General features: G+C 30.6%; 1 protein-coding gene across 1 annotated transcript; it reads right to left on the minus strand.

The window, feature by feature from the left end:
* Nucleotides 1–98: 98 nt before the first annotated feature.
* LOC111634296 (counting factor associated protein D-like) lies at nucleotides 99–24,559 on the minus strand. The gene is made up of 6 exons (XM_023379032.1): nucleotides 24,360–24,559; nucleotides 13,375–13,636; nucleotides 9,949–10,141; nucleotides 1,745–1,935; nucleotides 989–1,080; nucleotides 99–292 (listed from the first exon to the last, which is right to left on the minus strand). Exons 1-6 carry the CDS (start codon nucleotides 24,540–24,542, stop codon nucleotides 122–124), a joined length of 1,092 nt encoding a protein of 363 aa, XP_023234800.1. The 5' UTR covers nucleotides 24,543–24,559; the 3' UTR covers nucleotides 99–121.
* Nucleotides 24,560–25,082: the final 523 nt, after the last annotated feature.

Raw genomic sequence — 25,082 nt, forward strand, 5'->3', positions numbered from 1 at the left:
CAGACAAAAATCAAAAAGTTTTTATTTCGACTGTAGTTTTTTTTAATATTAACAATTTGATTATCTTACAAATTTTGATTGTAACAAAAATGTTGTCCTCGAAATTTATTAAAAATAAATTTTAACAAACCTGTCCAATATATGAGCCATAATCATCTTCGGTTGCTAGGCCACCAACATCTTTAATGTATCGATACGCTCTGTAGTCTTCTCCACCATCACAACCGTTATTTTGAAAGTTCCAACTACAATCAATCAATTGTTGCTGAGATAAACGAACTAATTTTTTTGTCTAAAAGAAAACAAAGTATACATATTTTCATTATATTTATATTTTTATATTTATTTCCTATATAACAAAATGAATAAAATATATGTATTAAAATAACAATTTGCCGAGTAAGTTCTCAAAAATTTATTTTTAATTATTACCAATAAAAAAATAATTCAATTTCATTAAAATTACTTAAAAAGTACCACTAGATTGGTTTGGCTAATAGAACGTCACATTAGTCTGTAGTACAAATTCGGACCTCCTTTAGCGTCCAATTTCCTTGGCACCAACCATTCGGTTCTCTTTCAAACGAGAACTCGTGAATGATTCTGGCAAGTGACGTGTTTAGAACACAATCACCCATCAGAATCATTTCTTTCTTTTTGTTCTATTTGCTATGAATTAGTGGGGCCATACACTCAACACATTATAATTGGCTACTTTAACTTGAAAAATTTTAAATACTATTCAAATGGATATAAAAACACGAATTGTCCTAAGAGAATTAATAATTTAATGACTTCCTATAAAATTAAGGAACAGTACAAAATTACTGAGCATCACTTTTATCTTCTACATACACAACACAAAACCATGTATATAGCATGTAACAAAGTATTACTATAAAATTTTTCACTTTCAATAATTATAAAAAATTTTTTTATTTCTAGCCAATAAATATAAAATATTCTTTCAATTGTGACTTAAGATTACCTTCAAAAAGTAAGCTCCTTCAATTGTGCCTGTGGTTCCAAAACTCCAACAAGAGCCACAGATAGCTTGATCTTTAACTGGAGTCACGGCACCTGAAAAAAAAAATTTAACTTAAATAATTAAATGTTTTATACAAGTTAAGTTAACTATTAATTTCACATCCTGAAATTTATAATAAAATAATTTTATTTCTTTAACTTTGATTTATATAATTTGACTTCTATTTCTTGAATTCTCAAGTTAAAGAATTTTTCTTTTTTGAGAATTTATATACTGTATTTCATTAAGGAGTTAAAAATATGTTTTGCCTTCATTCAAGACTTAGAAAATAAAATAAATTTTTAATCATCATCATACATTTGATAAAAACAATTTATTTAGATAAATTTTAGAATAATAGATATTAACTTTATAATTAATATGAATTACATATTTATAAAAGATGTAAGGAAATACTTTTATACAAAATCTGTGATATCATTTTCATTTTATTTAAAATACAGAAAAAAAATTCTCTTTCCATCAAATAATAACAACAACATGTCAGTCTTTAGTTAAAAGCATTCTAGTTCAAAATTTTAAATCAAAATTATATAAAAGAAATGAAAAAAATTACAAATATAATAATAAAGAACTTAAAAATTTATAACTAATCTTTACCAAAAGAGATTAAAATTACTAAAAAGCTTTTTTAAAATCAATTTTTTACCATTAACATTTACAATTAAATTTTTTAACATGTTACATTTTAATTACCATATAATCTCCAATCTAAACTTTCTGGCACGTCTCTATCGTATAACTCTACGTCGAACGCTTCGCCGCCATTATATTCGGTCGTCGGTAATCTGCCTCTCATAGTCCATAATTCGTCGTCGGTGAAATCTGCCAAGTGGTTGACTGCCAATTTAAACGATAAACCGGCCCGATTCTTTGAATTTATGAATCTATAAACAAATTCGACACTCTTTATAATATTTTATTAATTTCAATTTCTGTTTTTATTGGAGTAACAAACAAAATACAATACTTTCCCAAGAACTTGCAGATTAATAGTCTTTCAATAATAGTCATAACTACAATTTTAAATTTATTTTAAAAAATTATTTTATAAAAGTTTTACTTTCCTGTATATGTAATTATATATGTTCTGAGTATTTTACAAATCTCTACATTTTACAACCTCTGAACCCAAAAAAGTAAGAAAAGAAAAGGAAAAAGTTCCATGTGCGTGTGTGTTTTGGCATCTTTTTTCATTTATTATCTCAAAATAGAGTAATAATTAAGAAATTAAATTTGGCATAGTAGCTTGTGTATTAGGAAGACTGATGCTATTACAGTTTGCTGGTTAAAGATCGAGGATTAGGAAGATATGGGAGGTGTCAGACATAATGAAGATTTTACTTGTTATTAGCATTAACAATTTTTTGTAAAAACTTATCTTTACCCTCAGAATTAAGCTTTTTGATATTTTATGATTAATAATATAAAACTTTTTTATAATAAAATCTCATAATAAATGGTGCCACAAAAATTTTATTTATTGTGATTAATAATATAAGAGTTATTTTTTAAATAAAATCTCTTAAAAGCTGGGAAAATGGTCCAAGTGCAGTATTTAAAAAATCCACAACTCATTGCTGGATTTTTTAAATACTGTACTTGGACCATTCCAAATCTTAATCATCCAAACATGGGTATACACAGAAAATTTTAGAGAAAAGATCAGAGACAAATAATCTATATATATATATATTATTGTGATTAATAATATAAGAGTTATTTTTTAAATAAAATCTCTTAAAAGCTGGGAAAATGGTCCAAGTGCAGTATTTAAAAAATCCACAACTCATTGCTGGATTTTTTAAATACTGTACTTGGACCATTCCAAATCTTAATCATCCAAACATGGGTATACACAGAAAATTTTAGAGAAAAGATCAGAGACAAATAATCTATATATATATATATATATGTGTGTGTATAAAAGTAGACATGTTTGTGCCTATATGTCACTCTGCAGCCAAAACTACACATCGCACATGAATGGTGTTTGTGTGTGGTAGTAACCCCAAGTCTCCCATTGTGCACTATGGTGATTGCGTTTCAATAGCTATAAGGGTGTAGAGATATGGGGTTTGAAAATGGTTGACTTCAAAAATGTGTGACACTTCAATGAGAATGTTCTGGTTTTTTCTAGAAAGTTCCAGAACCTAGAGTTCAAATTTGGTACACAGTTAGGGTACATCATGAAAATGCACACTAAGAAGGTATTTTTCGAAATTCTCCCACAGGGGAGAGGGAGAGCATTAAGGCTTAACCTGAAGAACGGCTTCTACTGTACTATTTTAGATGAGATTTTTTTGTTTTCAGTTACGTTTAGTCTTCATTGAGTACTTAGGTGTATTAAATTGATAACATTTCAGACATTATTATAAATATTTTTTATATATTTTGATTTTTTAACCAAATGTTCAAACCATTTTAAATTCAAATTTTTTATTGCATATCGGTTCGATTATAGAATGATTGTAAATGATCCAGAAAATTTATCAAATTAAAAACAGTTCGTTTGATTCTCGGCAATTCTCACCATTCCCAGCGGTAGGTGTTAAATAACAATTACTGTGGTTGTTGAAATATTGAATGTAAATAGGGTTTGCTTGCAAAATCTGTGCAAGCGAAGCCGCAGGTAACAGCTAGTTATATTATATAATTAAATAAATTTTTTGATTTTTTGGGGTTTTACACAAGTAGATTACAAAATACAGTATTGTGTCATAGTGTCCCGTGGTCAAGGATATAAGGTCACACATCTTAGTCACTTATGATTATAATTTCTGGAGTTCCACAGAGAGGGGCAAGTGCCTGGTTTGCTCCCCTCTGTGGCTGCTCATAAGTCAAAAGTTAATAAAGTTTTACAAGGTCTCCCATTAATGCTTCTAAACAAGTTCCACAATTTTTTCAAAAATATATTTTAATTATTTTTAAAAATAAAAATATGGGTTCCATTAGAGCAGGGGTCTTCAACCTGGGTTCCCTGGAACGTTGATAGGGGTTCCGCAAGTGATCACTATTTGCTTGGTCAAAACGCATGTAAAATGGAAATCATCTATACAAGGAATATTTCATGTAGGAACAGGGTAGTGGACTGTCTTATTAAAACATTAGATTAATTTAATATTTAGGTAAAAATTACAATATTAATATAAATTGGATACAAAGTGGCAGTTGATTTTAAAAAGTAAATATAAATAAATATTTTATGGATAAAATAAAATCTTGAAATTCAGTAAAAGTCACATGCTTCAAATACACCAATCAAGATTCCTGACATCACACATTAGTTCTGTTAATCTCATTCTGTCTGTTAAATACAATCACGTACAAGTGAGTATTTATTTTGTTTTTATATCATAATTGATAACTTTTATTATTTATTTACAATTTAATTAGACTACTGTAGCAATAATGGATATGTGGTTGAAAACTGGTAAGCTTCATTCTACAGATGAGGGAACTAGTTTCGCTACTACTGTTGAAAATGAACCAGATGTTAGTACCAAAAAGTTGTCTGGTGATTCAGATTTACCCATTTGTAAAAAGCAGAAGTATAATGAAGAATACATAAAATTTGGTTTTACATGGATTGGTGATGAAAATGAACCGAAAGGGTTGTGTGTTGAATGTGAATGTGTGATGCAAAACAGCAATTTAAATCCCACAAAATTGAAAAGACATTTGGAAACAAATCATCCAACTTTACAAAATAAAAATGTTGAGTATTTTAAAAGAAAATGTAATGAGTTGAAGAATAGAAAAAAAGATCTTTATGAACTTTGTTAAAAACGATAATGATAATGCTTTGGAAGCATCGTATCGTGTCAGTTATCGTATTGCTCAACAGGGTATAGCTTATATGATCACAAAAAAATTAATTAAGCCATGTGTAAAAGATGTAGTTACTACCATGATTGGGGAAGAACATGCTAAATTTGTTGATCGTATCCCGCTTTCGGATACTACAGTTTCAAGGCATTTTAAAGATATGTCTAATTTTTGTGAAAATGAGCTCATAAGACATTTGCAAGCTTCTGAACATGGATTTACTATTCAACTTGATGAAACTACAGATATAGCTGGATTAGCGATCTTGCTCGTTATTGTGAGATATATCCATGGAATGGCTACTCAAGAAGATATGCTAATTTGCAAAAGTCTGCCAACCAGAACGACAGCGGAAGAAATTTTTAATTTGATAGATTCGTATTTCAAAAAGCAAGATATATCTTGGGATTTATGTCATCAAGTATGTACCGACGGAGCCAAGCAAGCATGTAAATTGAACGGCATAGTTACACGCATGAAACAAAAAAATCCTCACATGAGAAGTACTCATTGTTGTCTTCATTGACGAGCTCTTGCAGTAGTGAAAATGCCAGAAGAGCTAAAAGATGTACTTAATGATTGTGTTAAAATTATAAATTTTATCAAATCAAGGCCATTAAATTCAAGAGTTTTCAATTTATTGTGTGAAAATATGGAAAGTTTATATAAAACACTACTGTTGCACACAGACGTCTATTGGTTATCTTGTGGAAAAGTGTTAGCAAGATTTTGCAAATTAAAAGATGAAATAAGAATTTTCTTATCTGAACATGCACCTCAATTAGCTCAAAAATTAAATAATGCAGTTTGGTTTCAGAAAATGGTATATCTAGCAGATATTTTTACCTATTTAAATGAGCTCAATACATTGCTCCAAGGAACAAATATCAATATTTTCAAGGTACAAAGTAAAATTGATGCTACTCTTTTAAAATTGAAATTTTGGGCAGATTGCATTTTGAAAGGAAATATTGAATGCTTTCCTAATTTGCACAATATTTTAGTAGACAGTAACGCTAATCTCGATAAAAATGTAAAAAATAATTTGGATAATTTCCCCAGCAAAAAACATTTCGTGAATGTTTTCCTGTTCAAAAAGAAAAAAATTATCTTGAATTCAAAACGCTTTTCAAGACTGTGACACCTCCGAACTCCCAATAAAAGAAAGAGAACAACAAATTGATATATCGACCGACATTCAATTGAAACTAAAATTTAATCAAATTGATATTATGCATTTTTGGATTGACATTAGGAATGAATATCCTGAAATTGCCAAAAGAGCTGTGAAACATCTAATGTCATTTGTATCAACCTATGTATGCAAAAACTCTCTCTCTTTGTATGCTGCCACAAAAACAAACTACAAAAACAGATTGGATGCTGAAGATGACATTAGGTTGCAGATTTCAACAATTATTCCTGATGTAAAAATGCTTTGCGATAAAAAACAAGCGCAGTCAAGTCATTAAAAGAATTTTCTTTTTATTCATTTGTTATAATATAAAATATTGTTCCTTTTGTTAATTATTCATAAAATGACTTACTTCTGCTGTAAACCAAAACAGTGCTTATTTCAAAATATTTTCACAAACGTTTTCGAACTTAGTTCTTCAGGTGAATAAAACGGGTAGAATCGATGTTATTTGAAATCTGAACGCAATGTTCTAAGGAAACTCGTGCAATCATCGTGTTAAACTTGCGCATGCTCCGTAGATAGAAGGATCGCTTTTGGCTTCTCAAGTGTCGTAAATAAGAGTTTGCCATGCTATCGATAAGGATAGTTCATCCTTATTGTTTATACACTTATCTTCTCTTGCTGTTTTATAGATATATATCGCTTCCATCCATTGCAAATGGTGTAGTAGCTGTGTGGTGTAAATTATCTTTGCCTCTTCAAATACAGCTTGTATGTCAGGGTCTGTGGCATATTGTGCTAATGCTGTAGTATATCTTTTATGTAGGATGTCTGCTTTGTGTTCTTTGATCCTCACCTCCAATGATCTTTTTATGGACCCCACGTATACTAAGTCTTTATCACACCTATCATCTTTTATACTACAGCATTAGCAAAATATGCCACGGACCCTGACATACAAGCTGTATTTGAAGAGGCAAAGATAATTTACTCCACACAGCTACTACACCATTTGCGCTGGATGGAAGCGATATATATCTATAAAACAGCAAGAGAAGATAAGTGTATAAACAATAAGGATGAACTATCCTTATCGATAGCATGGCAAACTCTTATTTACGACACTTGAGAAGCCAAAAGCGATCCTTCTATCTACGGAGCATGCGCAAGTTTAACACNCAAACTCTTATTTATGACACTTGAGAAGCCAAAAGCGATCCTTCTATCTACGGAGCATGCGCAAGTTTAACACGATGATTGCACGAGTTTCCTTAAAACATTGCGTTCAGATTTTGAATAACATCGATTCTACCCGTTTTATTCACCTGAAGAAGAACTAAGTTCGAAAACGTTTATGAAAATATTTTGAAATAAGCACTGTTTTGGTTTACAGCAGAAGTAAGTAGTTTATTTTACAGTGTGTATAGAGGAGATTATTTATTCATAAAACGTATTCTAGAAAAAAAATAAAACCTGATTTGCTACCTCATTATTCATTGTCTTATTAAGATGTTTGTATTAAGATTAAATAAAGATATAAGAATAATTTTGCAAATTCTGAGTAAAAAAAGTATATATAAACATCGCTAAACCCGATGTAATATAGCTAATCACCAAACATATGCCGTAAATCCATCGGGCTAGTTTTAAGGCTAATTACTAAATAAATTACGTTTGGTGATTAAAAAAAGTATAGTAGAAAAAATGAGTAGAAAAAAAAATTTGAGTAGAAAAAAGCTTTGATAAACTATTTTATCTGTTACTTAAACATGAGGTTCCTTCAAGAAAACCATGAGCTCGAAGGATTCCTAAAAGTGTAAAAGGTTGAAGACACCTGCATTAGAGGCAATAACATGACTTGTAAAATGATCTGCTTTGAACAGTTAATATTTAAAATAAAGGCCAGTTTATACTTTGAGAATGAAAAGAAAACAACACTACATTGATTAAGTGCACAACACTTAATCAATGTTTCACTCTCTTTTGGCTCATGGTAAAAGTAGAATAAAGTTCTAATATTCTCTATTTTATATTCCACAATTCTTTCTGGAGACTGTCGACAAATGGTTTTTATTTCTACTTTTATATAGATATTATCTGTATATAGTGGAAAGTAAATTATCCAAATTTGAATAAATATTAATTTATTCAAATTTGTAAATGTATTACATTTTCTTTATACAATTCAAAAATGTATTGCATTTTCTTTTGCTATTTTGAGATATGAACATTTACAAGGAGGCAAACAACAGAAAAGAAAACAGATACTTGCTAGAGATATTGCTTTTCTTTTTCACAAAGTATGAACTGGCCTTAAATGTTCAGAAACCTTAAATTGTTATTCTAAGAACTGTTTTATTGTGAATACTTTGAAGATAGACTTTATTGGTCCAGAAGTATCAGAAAAGTATTGTACTTTATGGCATATAAGATGCATTCGTTTTGATGCAGAATATTTACAAAAAAACTATTTAGTGTATTTTCCCATAGCCTACCAAAGGCCATTGAGGGGAATTTGTTAGCCTACCAGAGATGGCAACTCAGAACACAATAAGTGATTTTTTTCACCAGTTACCTTTTCTTTGTTATAATAAACTTGTATCTTATTCACTGTAAATACAGTATTTTTTTAATGAATTTGTAAGCAGTTAGTGTTTTCTGAGTTCCTACATCATTATGATTTAACACATTAAATAGAAAAAACATTGCATTCATTTTAATTGATAAAATTATTCAATTAAAGTAAATGGAATATTTTAATAACTATTATTAAAAATATCAAATGTTGTTAAAATGAATAAAAAAAATTTAGGCAAGAGAAAATATTAATAATATGAGGTGCAACCAGAAAGTACCATTTGGCTATTTAAAAAAGTAGGCATTTGAAAGAAAATTACTTAATTACCATTATACACCCACAACTGCCGTAAATGATTGGGCTAAATTTGGATATAATGATTATAAATTAGAAATGAATTTGGCACTAGAGTGAGGCATTAGGCACTATATTTTAATACAAGATGGTGCCAAATATTACGGCATTAAAAGAAGACATCAACAGTACTTGTGCTGAGATGGTGTATGGCACAACCCTTCGTCTCCTGGCAGAGTTCTTTCATCCTTCGCGGAAACCTTCAACAGATCCATCATCCTTCCTCCATCACTTACGATCCACAATGCAGTCACTCACGCCAACTCCAACATCTGCACATGTAAAACCCTCACACTTTGTTCATCCAGCACTCGACACCTGCTCCTACATTTTTATGCAGATAGAAGGGCATAGAACTTCCCTGATTTCCCCTTATGATGGTTCCTTCCCAGTTACTACACAGACACCCAAGCATTTCACAATCATAGCCAATGGAAAGATGACAACAGTTAACTTCGACCAACTGAAGCCAGCATTTTTGAACAGCAATAACGTCAGTACATCTTTAAACTTGTACAGGACAACATGTCCAGACTCTCCAAAATGACCGATTATAAATACTCTGAGTGACTCTGCACCTACCAACACGACGATGACACAATCGGGAAACAGAGTTAGGTTCAACCCCCAATACCTCTAACTCCATACCTACGGTGCTGGGGGGGGGGTACTGTGGCGACAGCTTTGGTCATAAATCCAAAAGTCGCCACCAGAAGGAACTCTGAACTGGCAACCTGACTATGATCTCACTTTTGGATTCAGATTTTGCTCTGTACGCACATGTTCTCAATTCTATGTTCATCTGGTAGTGTAGCATCATATATCATATACACAAGAAATTAAAGATTAAGTTTTTTGTATGTAGCCTGATTTTGTATTGTAAGATAATTCATTACAAAAGTAGCGCTACATAACTAACTATGTATGTGTGACCTTGACATTGCCAAAATGCAAATGGTATTTATTTTCTGGATGTGCCTCATATTTATCATTACTACTCACCTATAATTATGCCTGAAAATATTCATTCTTTTCAAATGTTCTATATCATTTGAATAATTTTTGTTATGTGTATTTTTAAAATTATGAAAAGCATCCTGAACATGCTTATCTTCACCATCAACAAATTCCTTGGCTGGATTATGCAGAGAAATAAATTCAACTCCAGGGCCTGGGAAAGCTCTGCAAGTGAGATCTATATTTAGAAAAACAAAAAACAATGCATAAAAATTAATTCAGATTTAAAAAAAATTTATAAACGATAGCACAGGAAGCTTAAAAAAGTAACTATCTTTTTATATACACTACTGGAAAATAAAAAAAGACACCCTGAAGCCATTGTCCAGGAGAAGGAAAATTTTATTCATACACACTATAGGTAGTATACTGTACACAATCATTCACATGGAGCCAAATGTGTATGAAAGAATCTGCAGGTGTGTCAAAGACTATTTCAGTACTCTGTTACTTTACTCTAGCAGCAATGTAGACTGCAACCCTCACATGGAAACAATCAGAGAGATGACAAATATATAATAAACTTTCCAAAGTCTGATACATTGATAAGCAACCAAACAATCACTGTAATTAATCAGGCTATAGATTTGCTATTACCTAATGTCTACCTCTAATATCAAATTACTTAATATCTAATCATTAATAATAGCAAATTTATAGCCTGATTTAATTACAGCAATCGTTTGGTTGAGATGACAAATATCATTTGTGAAATGGAGTTCATGCATATTTCACCTGGTGGCACATTTTGGCAAGGGTGTTGTGATGTCAAAGACCAGGCCAGGGCCAGACGACATTTAATCTAGTCCCATACTTGCTCAATAAGGGCCAAGATCATGCTGCCGGCCAGAGAATTTGATATATACCTTAGAGAGCATATTGGGTTGCACGCAGTGGCGTAGCAAGCGGGGTGCAAGGGCATGCACCGTATCATGCACCAGGCGCCCCTCTGCAAGTGGCGCCCAAATGGTCTCCAAGACAAACTATGGGTGCATTTACTTTTTGCTAGCTTCCAAGCTTGCCAAGCTGACACCTAGCGCAGCCTGACATCATACTAGCATGCTGGTAAAAGTATACACAGTAATGAATGCCACCATCTTTGAACAAACTCCAAGCTCATTGTAAATTCTCCAAGCACTCCGAACGCTCTATGAATGCCAGCAATGACATCACGGGTGCGAAAAGTAAACGCCATGCTCATTGGTAGCTAACAAAAAGTATACAGACTGAGTGTGCTAGGGGCAAAATCGGAGCTAAAAGTAAACGCACCCAATATGTGTTTCTGGAGGGGGAAGGGTGTGCCAATAAAGTGTCGTGCCCCGGGTGCCAGTTATGTTCGCTACGCCACTGGTTGCATGACCAATTTGTAGAAAGACATTGTCCTGTTGAAATAGCATATCTCCCTGTTGTTGCAGAAAAGGCAGCAGAATACAGGATGACATTCTGGATGTATCATGCACTGGTCAAATGTCCTCCATTTGCACAAATGGGCATTGTAGGCTACAGCTCCTCATACCATGATTCCAGCTGATGGTTCTGTGTACCACTGCTGTATACATAATGGAAGATTTTGCTCACCACCTGGTCAATGCCACAAATGCAAGCCATCATTAGCACAATGGCAAAATGTGCTTTCATTATAGAATACAAGTTATCATGTGTCCCCCTCCAGGCACTCCTTTCTCAATAATATACAAGTCTGTTTAATATACAAACTAAAAAAAAATATTGAACAAAAGTAACAATTTTAATAAAACAATGGGATGGTTATGACAGCAAAAACATGATACTGTGCCTTTCAAAACAGTACATATGATCAGCCTAAATCTGGAGAATCTTCAGCACATCTTTTTGCCATGGATCAACTGCCAGTTTGGCTGCAAAAAATGAATGACAGCAGAATAATGCATCAATACATAAGCCAATACATACATGAGTCATCCAATACTTCCAGGCCAACAATGTGAATGGTCCACACTGGTCTGAAAATCCAGATTTAAATATCACAGAAAATATCTGTTATCTTTTAGAAGTGCAGATATATCGAGTCTAACAGTATGAAAAACATGGAGGAACTTGATGCCATTAATTGGACTTGCCATATTTAAATAAAGCTGTAATCAAGGGCAGGGACAAAATCTTCCCAATGTTGGCAAAGTTGCACCATCAACCAAGTAAAATAGCAAGGCAATTTTTGGGACAAGACTATGTCTTAAAGACTCACTACTAAGCTGGATCACTTCAATGCTCGCGGTGGGTCTCGTTCTCATTCTCCAATCTTTTTTGGTATCGCTGGTTTTGAGCACAATTGTTCAAACTTTGCCGGCCTCGGCCACACCCACAAGGTCATCCACGATGCATTTTCAGTGAAATTAACCTATCCAATGTTGAAATTTCTCTCCGTTGCGTGCCACCCCAGGTTGAATTTTTGTTGATGCCTAACAAAAATTTCCCGTGTTTGAAAAAAAATAATCATGGTATTGTATCATCTGAACTTATTTTTTTATTTTGCACAAACAAAATAAATATATTAATAAATGTAAAATCAAAATATATTTCGGAAGTTAGTTTTAATATAAAATTATAATGACTAGTGCCATCTAGTTTCAAAAATACACAACATTCGCATTTCCAACTTCCCAATGAGCAATGCATATGCAAATCTTGCACAAGCACCTGTTTGTAGAAAGAATGTCACCATTTTGTATTTTATTTTAAAAAGCTATTTGTATCAGTTTGCAAAAATCAGCTTCCATACCCAGACATCCACGGTGATAAATGTCTAAATATGGCTATGATCGCAAACATTTATATTCCAAAGTGAGTTTTTGAGTTGATGGAAAAACGAGAAAGTCAGATATAGTGAAAAAACCAGACCTATGTTCCTGACTTTGACATATGTGCATGGCTCTTAGTTGATAAGATTTTATTAAAATTAACAAATACGAGTATTATATGAGTATTACCATGTATTATATCCATGTTAAAAACTTTAATGGAATCTCACATCCACACTGTCTCTATCATTTCAAACTTCTACACTACAAGTGCATTAAGGAGATCAAATCAATATGCCAAATAGTGAAAAATATTTTGCCTAGGTATGTAATTGTACTGTACTGGTACATGCCTATATGTTATTTTTATATGTAAATAATATATTGACTATACCATTTTCCTTTTATATAAAATAAATATATAAACTAAAAATATAATTATATAATATTTAAAATATTAAAAATTATTTCAAGATAAACTCATTAAAAATAGGTATGATATAAAATATTCTATTGTTAGATATGTCAGAAGAATATGTAATGCTTTATTAATTCTATATTAACCGAATATAATATATAAGACTTCTAGATCTCTACTATGCTAATTAATTAACTTACAATAAATAAAACTTACTTTCACCAATTTCAAAATTAATTGGGTTGATAGGTTCTGCACTGTAATTCTCATATATTAAATCATATTTATCATAATGAGAACCCAATAATGAATCATATCCTTTCATATGATAACGAACTGGTACTACTACGTTATCTTTTCTAAGAAGCCACATTATATATTTATTAACTTTAGAACCTTCAGTTATAGTATATTCCCATTTTTCACAATGTTCACTATTATAAATTTCTTCAACTGGGCAAAGTTCTTGACCTGCATACTATAAAAAAAAATATTTCTGATATCAACTTAATGTTAAAAAAATTAATATTTATTTCAGTTTAAAATTTTATAGATTATAAGGCTAAAACATGAAAGAAATTATACGAAGAAATTAATGCAGGTGAAACTAAACATACACAAAGTTAATGCTGAACGATCTGCCATCTGTCGGGCTATATTAAAGCCAAATTAAAAATTAAATATAAAGTAAAGTAATTTGGTCAGAAGTAGCCTGACAGATAATCTGGCAGATTGTTTGGCATTAATTAAAAATTAGGCTATTGGATTTGTTGCTATACACACAATTTTTAGTAAACAAATATTACCACAGCTTGGCTTTTCACATTTCTCTCTTTTTTTTTTCTTTTTATATATATAGTAAAAACTATTGTAAATCACAGATATTATCATACTAATTATGATGACATCAAATGACTTATGTCCGAAAAAACATAAGAAGTTATAAAACTTTGCTTATTGTCATCATTATCTTCAGGAAAATAGTTAAAAATTCCTGTCTGTCTGTCCTGACAGTCTTTGAAACATACATTAATCATTTTAATTCTAATTTACTAATAGTATTGTAACTTAAATTGCTGATGTTTCTTACTTCAATCATCATAAACCTATATGCTAGCTGTTGTTAAAAAGGTAATGAACAGGCAAAACAATACTAGATGAATTATTATTATTACTATTAATTACACATTAACTAATAACATACAATTTAACTGTTTTAACATGTCCTTTACTACCTGATTATAAGAAGTGAAAATTCTGGGTTTATTAAATTCTATTTAGTTATATTACTATTAGGATTCCTTATACTGATAATGATAACTAAATTACAGTAAGTGGATTCTACTGTATCTTAACTTTACACGGTGTTCAAGTTTACAACTTAAAAAAAAAAAAAAAAATGTAGACATTTACAATCAAAACACCAGAGCAGGGGATGGGCAAGCCATGGCATGCCTTAGAAATTTTTCTAGTATGCTTATGCACACCTTAAATAAATATATCATCATCCTTGCTAAGTTGTATATTCAATTCAATTCAATTCAAGTTTATTAACGTAATTTGGAAAATATTCCAGTTACAAGGGGTGCATTGGGTTACAAATATTAGTAAATATATATCTTCCGACAATAAATAATTATTATGTAAATTTCTTCTATTCTTAAATTTAATCATTCTATTATAATATTAAACAAAAATTAGAACAACAACAAAATTAAATATATATATTATTCCTTAAGGCTCTCCACCGTTTTCATATATTTAATAATGAACTGATAAATTCTGATAATCATAGTTGGACCCATCTGAAATATTTTTTGATAGAATTCTTGCATAGATTTGATAGCTGACAAGGTAGAAATACCAGTCTGTTCTCTAAGTTTGGAACAATCTATGCACAAACTAATTATATGATACACAGAAATTTGGTCATTACATAGCTTACATTGTTTATTCCTAATGTCCAAATAATTTCCTTCAACTATGATATAAAAACTGTTTAATCTGATCTGCATATAAAATCTTTTTATCCCAAATGGTATTTTATAATGAATATAATTACTTGCTGGAGGGAAATTTAGATTAACTATATACCATGGGTGTATGGGTGAACTGAGCTAAGTTGTATATTTTAACTTAATGAAATAAAATTTTATTGAGTAGAGTAAAGTAAATAAAAATACTATCAACTGTTTTAGTAATAACTAGCTGTTACCCGCGACTTTGCCCACGGCGGTTCTGCAAGCAAACCCCATTTATATTCAATATTTCAATAACCATAGTAATTGTTATATAACACCTACCGCTGAAGAGAATTGCCGAGAATCAAACAAACTATTTTCAATTTGATCAATTTTCGGGAACGTTTACAATCGTTCTATAATCAAACCAATATGCAATAACAAATTCGAATTTAAAANACTAAAATATAAATTCATAATACTATGTAATGATTGTTGATTTAAATTTTATAATAATAAGTGACATTTTATCAACAAATTTATACAGGGTGTTCAGAAATTCCCATTACAAACTTCTAGGACTTGAAGAGGGGAGTGAGTACATAATATTCATGTCCGGAAACGTACCGTTTCCATTCTACGATGGTTTCAATTCAAATGTTTTCTCTTTCCCTCAGCAGAAGTGGAAGAGTTAAAGTCTCAGAGTTGCTTGTCCTACATCATCCTGTCTACCCTATTGCATACCAGGACAAGCAACTCTGAGACTTTTCTCTTTCTCTCAGCAGAAGTGGAAGAGTTAAACATCTGAATTGAAACCATCGTAGATTGGAAACCGTACGTTTCCGGACATGGGTTCCTAATCAAAATATTATGTACTCACTCCCCTCTTCAAGTCCTAGAAGTTTGTAATGGGAATTTCTGAACACTCTGTATATTGTGTTAATGAATTAAAATTGAATTAAATCTTCACATTAAAAAACAATTATATAAGCTTATTGCTAAAGTAAAACTAATTGAATAATTACTACAATGATTTAATTAGTTCTACTTTAGCTATAATCTTAAATCTTTTATATTGAAACAATTATGAAACTTTTATTTTTAAATCTTATCATTATTATTGATCTTTAGAGAATAAATATAAATATATAAAATGTTATAAAAACCATACTTTTGAGATGACAAATCTTTCATATAGAGGTGAAGGTAGCTGAATAAATTTACAAAATATAAAAAACTGCCAGTAAGTTATTTTATAAAATAATATCAAAAACACTATATATATATATATATATATATATATAATTATTATATAGGATAGNTTAAATATCAATTATTTTACTATCTTATATATAAAAACATCTTTAAAACTTATTGAGATTAAAATACATGTTCTATTTTTAAAAAGTAAAATATTAAATTATTATATTATGAATAAAATTTTTAGACATAAAATATGCCAAATTTTTTGAATTTTTCCAAGATAAACTAAACTACTCATAAAATATGATTATATACACATATAAATTCAAAATATGAAATTATACAAGTTTAAAATTTGAATACTTTGTGAAAATACAATTTATTGCAAGAAATTTTACAATACTTGCCTCCATAATAATCAACTCTACTTTTTCCATTTTTTTTATCATAAAATGCAGTAAAAGGTTCCTTTATCTCGGCATAAGGAAGCAAGATCAATCCCATTGCGTAGTACGAATCGGCGAAAACCGGCGGGGCTTTTGGCTCTATCGTGTTTGCCGTTACTTCTGAAAAATTATTTTAAAAAGAGTTTGACATTAAATTAAATTCCTTAATATGCAATAATAAAATTAAATTATTTGTCATTTTAAATAAAATAAACTTGTATTTAATAATGGAATTATTATATTGCAATTATTATTTTAGAACATTTTCAAAAATAAATATGTTTATTTCATTAATAAAAACTTAAACTTTCTTATAAAATTTCCAATACTGTTTTGAAATTCTTAAAATTTTTAAATGTTCATAATGTTTCTTTAATAATCTAAAGATTTTAGCAGTTACTTAAGAAGAAAATATAAATAAAAGAATAGTTTAGTTTTAAAAAATTTTCACTCTGAAGAGAGGAACTAGAATATGTATATATAGTAAATAACGTTATCATCGAAAGATGTCATTTTAAATTTCCTGAAATTACAGAATATTTTTCTTAAAAGTATTAAGACACGTTACCATTTTCTCCTATCTGAAACAAATTCAGTCATTATAGATTGCATAAAATGCTACGGAATTATAAGCAGGGCCCCGTATCCGGGTTCCAAACCCGGGGTGGCCACAGACCGTTTACGTGTAAAATTTTGACTAATAAAAACAATAAATCAAAACTTTTTGATGATTTTTAACTGTTTACAACTGTGTATACACAGATATAAAAGTAAACACTATAACTATAATAAAATTCTTAATTAAATAATATTAAATTAATAAGAGTGGTCCACAACCCAGTAACGACCCAGATTACAGGTTATTCAATATTATCACTCATGTATCTACAAACATTTCTTAGCCTATATTAATTTTAGTTAAAAATTAAAATAAATTTTTGTTACATTAATAGTTGAATATTAATAAAGTAATAATAATATTCTATAATTTTAGCAAGTTTTTTATAGATTTGGACAAATGTTAAATTTTGTCTCAAGATATTTTTGTTGAAAAAATAAGAAATAATCTTGTTAAGATAATATTAAGTTTATACAATTCTTGAGAACAGAAACAGCAAGAAACTATTATTATATGACTCATTTTCACAATATATTATACTGTAGTGAAATGCTTTCAAATTTGGTGTATATGAATTCTCATACAAAATGCAAGAACAAAAAACAGAATAATTTTGTAGTAAAGAGAACAAATTATAATACAATTATTATTATTTCTTCTAACAAATATTAAAATCCCCACTAAAATGTGAAATTATTCTGATATAAAAGTTAGCATTGAAGAAAGCAAAAATCCTATTTATAGTTATTATAGCTTGAACTATAAGAATAACTTAAAAATAGGGCTTTAAATATTTAAATTGTAACCTTTTATTTTATATACAGTGGTTTAATTTTATAAAAATTATGTATGTGCAATTTTGTACAAAGAATATCCTTTTAAAAACATCATAAATGGCACTAACATATATACAGATCACTTACCTAACGAGTAACACGCTAAAATAAGTATCAAAGCACAAAATAGGAGCTTCATGATTTCAATAAATCTGCAAAGTTAATGTAAGTAGCATGCAATTGCCGACAAAATTTATGTTGGAGGGAAGAGTCACGCGCAGCTGATTCGTCACATGACTCAAACATTCGTCTCTCCCCACGTGATAAGTTTTCGCGATAAACACAAAATATCTGTACTTCTTCTATCGAAATTCCAGCGATTTTCTGATATAATTTAACGTTATATACCTTCTGGAAATGGCCTTTTTTTTCTTTATATACGCGTTTAAATGGCGTTTTTTAAAAAGAAATTCGCAAAATTACAGACAACAATTTACGTTATTCGTCCCCCGTTCCAATTTAATATCGATAATGTTTATTATAATCAGCAAAACAAAGATACACTAAAAATAAACAGTCAAGGTACGATTGAATTTGTCAATTTGCCAGCCAAAGTTTGCCACAAAAGTTCAAATTTCGATGTTTGTTATGGAAAATTTAAATGAAGTTGGACAATTCTTTATCGCTTTAGAGTTTTTACTGTTTTTTTTTTAAATTATATTGTTTAGTATTTATTCATATTTTAAAATATTTTAAATAATTAAATTAATTATTCAAAGTACAGCTGTACGTGTTAATGAACTTCGTCTTTGAAGTCTCATTCAACATAAACTTTCTCTTATCGTATAATAATTATATATTAATTAAGAAATAAAATTATGCAAATTTAGTTTATTTATTACTTTTATAACAATTCGATTGTTACTGAAAACAATCGAATTGTTTTCAGTAACAATGAGGAACCGGGGAACGAATCCAGTCCGAAGCAAGTTATTTCTAGTCCATTGTACTTATCAGAAACGTGTGTTATTATAATTTTAAAAAGTCGCATAAATTCATAAAAAAAATCGATTTATTACGTATTTTATATTATGACGTGTTACTGAAATCATTTAAATATTTAAGGATAAATATATGCTGTATCTGAAAAAATGTTAACGTTTTAAAGTAGGATCGTTCCTGCAGTGTATGGTTATAAATGGCATGACTTTGCAACTAGAACCTTCGAGAGTTTGTATAGAATTTGGTTGATTTTTCTGGACCTTTTTACTCTTTAGGGAGCCTTTTGCCATTACGAATTACTACGGGCCCCAAGTTTTCTCTGGACCTGGGAAAAAATTCCAATTCTCTCTCCCTCTCGATGATTCTGTCTTCAACCTATTGCATTCGCGCGAAGTTTTGCGCTTAGAGAGGCATAGACGGGCCCTGAGTGGATTCGTCTATGCCCCTCTAAGACTTTACATTTATATTTTATATTCGGAATATAGAGCCGGTTCTAATCACAATGCGATTAATTTTCAACCTGAACTTTGTCTAATAGCAGAATACAAATAATTTATATTATTTTTGTATCCATTATTAAATTCTGTAATTCTATACTCAAAAAATATTAACGGGTGAAAAAACGAGAAAATATTTACAGTATATAAAACGTTTATTTTTATATTTACTATATAGTAGACTATTAAACTTAAAAAGTTAAATAAATACAAAATTTACAGTATCGTAATCATAATTTACTTGTCTGTGATAATAAATATATTTTTAATTCGTATTTAACTTGGATCAAGAAACATTGACATCTGTAAATGGTCAATATTACTCAATTCAAATTATAAGTAAAGCATCTAACACATAAAATATACTCACCTTTAATAGGTGAATGTAACAATATAATGAAAGAATAATACACAAGCTTATTTTTTCCATTACACTGCTTTTATGAAAACCGTATAAATTTAATGTAGAAAATGCTATAGTATAATATATCAGTATCTTAGAGCCCCACATAAATAATAGAACAAAAATATTTTAGTGTAAAAACTCTAGTGTTGTAACTTGCTTTTCATCTGTCCCGTGCAAAGATTTTTGGGGGCAACCTTAGTTTTTTTGGGGAAATAATAATTATAAACAATTGTTTATAATAAGCAAGTTTTGTGTACAAAGGAAATACACGTGATCATTCGTATGTATTTATAAACGAAAATATTACGGTACGTTTGACAATATTTTTTGTCAGTTCCATTTAATGCCCCTTTAGTCCCGGGCTCTGTGCCTGCGGGCCTGTCGCGCCTGCCTAGTTACGGCACTATTTCATATTTATTAAGTGTTGGATTTGCAATTTTTTGTAATTTAACATACTACAATATAAGGTTAATATATAATTAATAAAAATACTTTCTATTATTTTTGTTAATTTCGTAGGTTTACGTTTTAAATTTTTCGTTCGAAATTTTATTATTTATAAATTTATTCAAATTAGATACATAATTAAAAACGTTCTCTTTGATTTAACTGTTTACGTTTATTGAACTTATTCAATACAGTACAGTAGTCTACTCATTGACAAGTTAAGCATTAAGAAGGGGGTGTTGGAATCAAATTAAACTTTATTAGTGTACAAATAATAAGTTATTACAATATCATAACGAGACGATATCCTGTGGCACAATAGTACAATTTAATTAAAGAAGCCTTTAACACCTTGTAGAACCTTCATTCGCTCGAATACAGGCTGCGATGCGGTGTGGCATACAGGCTTTTCTTGGGCTCTTTTCGTCGCGTGGGCACTAAAGAGGGCTTTTTTTCAGACTTATCGTAGGATGGGCCAGGCCCCTAGCGAGCAGTCGGATGATGAGGGTCGGGGGCCGACATATTCGGGGCAGATCAGCCCGAAAAATTTCTTGCAGTTCTTAATGTTCTTAATCGAACTAGATCCCCAGATCGGTAGGATGGCGTCTTAAGAATTTTTACTTTTTCTTCATATTATATTTTATCTGTAGATTATTTTTGCGTGTAGCTTCTAGCTTGCAGCAAAATGGCGTTAATTTGATGTCATGTCCACTCTAAATATTGCGATGATTTCTATAGAATACCATATAAAGGATTATAAATGAATCAATTATCCCTGTTTACACAAATGTCTTATCTTAAATAAACAAAATAAGCCTAAAGTAAATTATTAATTAAATTTCGGATCGATATTCTACTGGGATCGAAGTTTATGCAAAAGCACCGCGCAAGTTTACATGGTTAACATTAACACAAGTCTACAAATAAAGCCAACATCACACAATACTTGACATTCTGCAATGTCTAGGATCCTAGTTCTTATTAGATTCCGAGTACTGATCAATATCGAGTATCGACCCGTGTACGTGATTGAAGCTTCTAAAAGCCTAAAACACCAAAAGCTTAGGTTTCCCGTGCTGAAAGTTTTTTTTTTTTTTTTTTTTTTTTACTTTTACGCAAATCTTCATAATTTGCTCTAAACAAACAAAAATCGGCCATCATGAATGACCATGCAAATCCTATTACGCTCGAAAGACTGAGTTGGACACCTCCCGGGAGGTGTCCAACTTAAATGGAGGACTTTCTATGGAAAACTGGATGCTACAAACGTGAAAAAAAAGGAAAATTCCTCATGGCCTTTCTATTAGGTGAGGCGTAAACCCACCACTAGCTACTAGTAGTCGGTGTTTTTATCCATTTGGCCACTACTCTGGAAAAATTTCGATCGAATTAGGATCATTCTTGCTCGATCTTCTGTGAGAGATCGTTCGATCACTTACAGCAAAAGAAATTACCGTATATAATTTTTTTAGTTTAATTTATCATAATTTTCACTTTAATTATGCAATTAAGTAATCTTTTAAAAATATTCCCGTGAGAGTATACATCATCTGCCTTATCCAATTAATCATTAGATTAGAACGTTTCGTAAGCGTAAATTGTAACGTAAACATCGGTTATAGTAGAAACTAGACAACTGAACGTCTATCTATATATATAAAAATGAATGTGTGTGTGTGTGTGTNACACGTCCAGACTCCCCGGAGCGACCAAGGATAAACACTCCTAATAACTCCGTGCCTACCAACACGACGACGACGACGACACGTTCTGGAAGAAGAGTCAGGTTCAACCCCCGGTACCTTTAACTTCGTACCTACGGCACTGCGGGGGGGAGTACTGTGGCGACAGCTTTGGCGATAAACCCCAAAGTCGCCACAAGGGGGAACCCCTGACCTGACCTATGACATCACACACATTCTTGTTAGATTTGGACCTCTCCAGACGTGTGTAGTAACACCTCGTGTATTAACCTGTACAGTCGTGCCATAATTCATATATAGAATAAATGATAATCTTTTATTGTATGTGGCCCTGTTTGTAATGATTAATTTCACACGAACTGGTGACCACATGTGCGATTTCTTTGTGTGTTTTGTAACGAATTTGTCAGGATTTAGAAACCCAACAAATTTTTAAAAATATACAGTAGTGCCTTGTATAACGTACGCCTCGAATAACGGATGCTGCGAACAATGAACTTTCTGTTTGGCTGTTACGTGACTTGAGCAACGGACTGACTGCGAACAACGGACTTTCCGTTCAGCAGTTACTTGAGGCGAACAACTGACATTCTGTGAACAAGTGCTAATGATGTTTCCACTCTTTTGCCGTTGCCAATGACAATCTGCTGATTTTATAATATATTAGTATTATTAGAATATATTATTAGTATATCTGAAGTACAGAGCTTCCATTGGGATTCGGCTTGCTGCCTTGTTTATTATGTACACCACCTCACTGTAGGGTATTTACATTTATTCAAGTGTTGTGCAAATCATGGCTTCTAAAAAAACAGAAAGGTGATTTCAATTGAAACAAAGCAAGATATCAACAGAAGGAGTGAAAGTTGACAAAATCTTACTTGTCAAATGGGGAGAGGTCCAGGAGTTTACCAACACTTATTATCTAAACAGAGCTGAGGCCAACCGGATCTCTACAATGACATCCTTGCCCATCATTTCCGACAGGTGTTGAAAAAGAGAGAAACAGACCACCCTGGACATGATTTTCAAGAAGCCAGCTGCCAAATAACAAAGGACGGAACAAGAGGAGTTGACCCTGAAAGCTCCGGTAGCCTCTCCTGAATCTGACTCCGATTAAAAAAACAATAAAAAGAGACCCACTGCAATGTGTAAAAAGTCTGTATCTGTATGAATGTGTGAAGAAAGTGTTCCTCCACCTCCTCCTCACAACATCTGACTATCCGGCATAATTGGTGACTGCTACATTTTCATTTTTTTATGGTACAGTATGATTATTTTATGCTGCAGAACGAATTATATTTTTTAACATGTATTTCTATGGGAAAATGCGTTTCGTATAATGGACTTTTCACTTAACGAACGTGCACCTGGAACGGATTAAGTACGTTATACGAGGCACCACTGTATATGGATTTTTAATTATTTGGAAAGTTTCTCTCAATACTTAAAACAGATACTTAATAATATGCTCTCAAACCTTTCATGAAAAATTCTGCATCCTAGATTTGGTAATTTTGGCAATCATACTTGAAAAAGGTTACACTCTAATGCAGGGTGGACATCATTTAAGTATCTTATAACTTTTGTAGTGAATATGGCACATAGTATAGATACAAGTACCATAAAAAAACTCATAAAAAGTAATAAAATTTTTTTTTTCATTCATTTGATTTTACAAATGAAGATCTATAAGCATACATATTACCATCATGCATTGTAGTTGATATATCCTCAAGAAATAAAATAAATTATTGAGCTACATCAGTCACATGAAGTTCAAAAAAGAGAAAATTGTTTTAAATTTTTTAATGGAAAATCATATAAAACTGATTAATTATTAATTTTTGAACTGGCTTGGCAGTCATGTGTGAACTATAATTAAAAATAGCTTTTTGTTAAAATTATATAAATGAAATATAAATTATTTTATATTACACTGCTATTCACAGAAATTTCAAATTACTGTTAAAGTTTCTAAGAACTTCAACTACAAACTACTGCTAAGATGACATCAGATTGGCTGGAAATTTGCTTGATGTTCTTTATTTGAATTTATTTGATGGGTAGATTATTATAAACATTATAAATGAAAAATATAATATTTAAAAATGTTTTATATATCAAAATAGGATACTTACTTTAAATTTTGAAATATCAGGTAACAAACTTTGAATAGTTACTGGAGAATCTTCAGTTCCATTTACTTGAAAGCATGTATGTTTTGGAACTCCATTATCATCCGGCATATATGCCACTTTATAACTGACTCCGTAGTCTCCTTCAGTAGGAAATTGGAAAGTCTTCACAAGATCTAAAAGCATATTTTAGTATAGTTTAAATTTTTTGTTTATTAATAATTTTGAAATTAATTAATAATCTGATTTGAAATACTTAGAAATTATGATAATGTTGATGTGATTAAATTAACTATAAAAAAGGACTTTTATATTATTTTATTATTATTTATAAGAATATTGTAAACTTTTCAATAATAAGAAATTAAGAAAGCACATCAGATGTTGAAAACAATTAGTATCTTAAATAATCAAAAACTATGTAAATTAAATTTTACATCTTTGATATGTAATGAAGAATAATTAAATTCAATGAGTTAAAAAACTTATTTTTATAAATGATATACAGAATATAAACATGCATGTACTGTCCTTCCAGAAAGCAATTAATCATGTGTGTTGAGGAACTTGAAAATAGAACTTAATATTTAAAAAATGTAAAAACAAACAAATTTAAAAAGACATTTAAGAAACTGAAATTAATTACAGTTAATCTAAATCATTAGAAAAATACAATAATACTGTATATGTTTTAAATCGGTAGTGTAGTTGTGCCAGGACATGTCA

The sequence above is a fragment of the Centruroides sculpturatus genome, unplaced genomic scaffold (genome assembly GCF_000671375.1).
Source record: "Centruroides sculpturatus isolate CEXI.00-Female unplaced genomic scaffold, Cexi_2.0 scaffold520, whole genome shotgun sequence".
In the NCBI taxonomy this organism is placed as follows: Eukaryota; Metazoa; Arthropoda; class Arachnida; order Scorpiones; family Buthidae; genus Centruroides; species Centruroides sculpturatus.

Coding starts and splice junctions, on each gene's coding strand:
- LOC111634296 (XM_023379032.1), bottom strand. CDS start 24,542: ATGCTTTTAGATCTTGTGAAGACTTTCCAATTTCCTACTGAAGGAGAC. Junction 10,142..13,374: donor TAATTTTGAAATTGGTGAAA/GTAAGTTTTATT, acceptor TTCTAAATATAG/ATCTCACTTGCAGAGCTTTC. Junction 1,081..1,744: donor TTTAGATTGGAGATTATATG/GTAATTAAAATG, acceptor TTTTTTTTTCAG/GTGCCGTGACTCCAGTTAAA.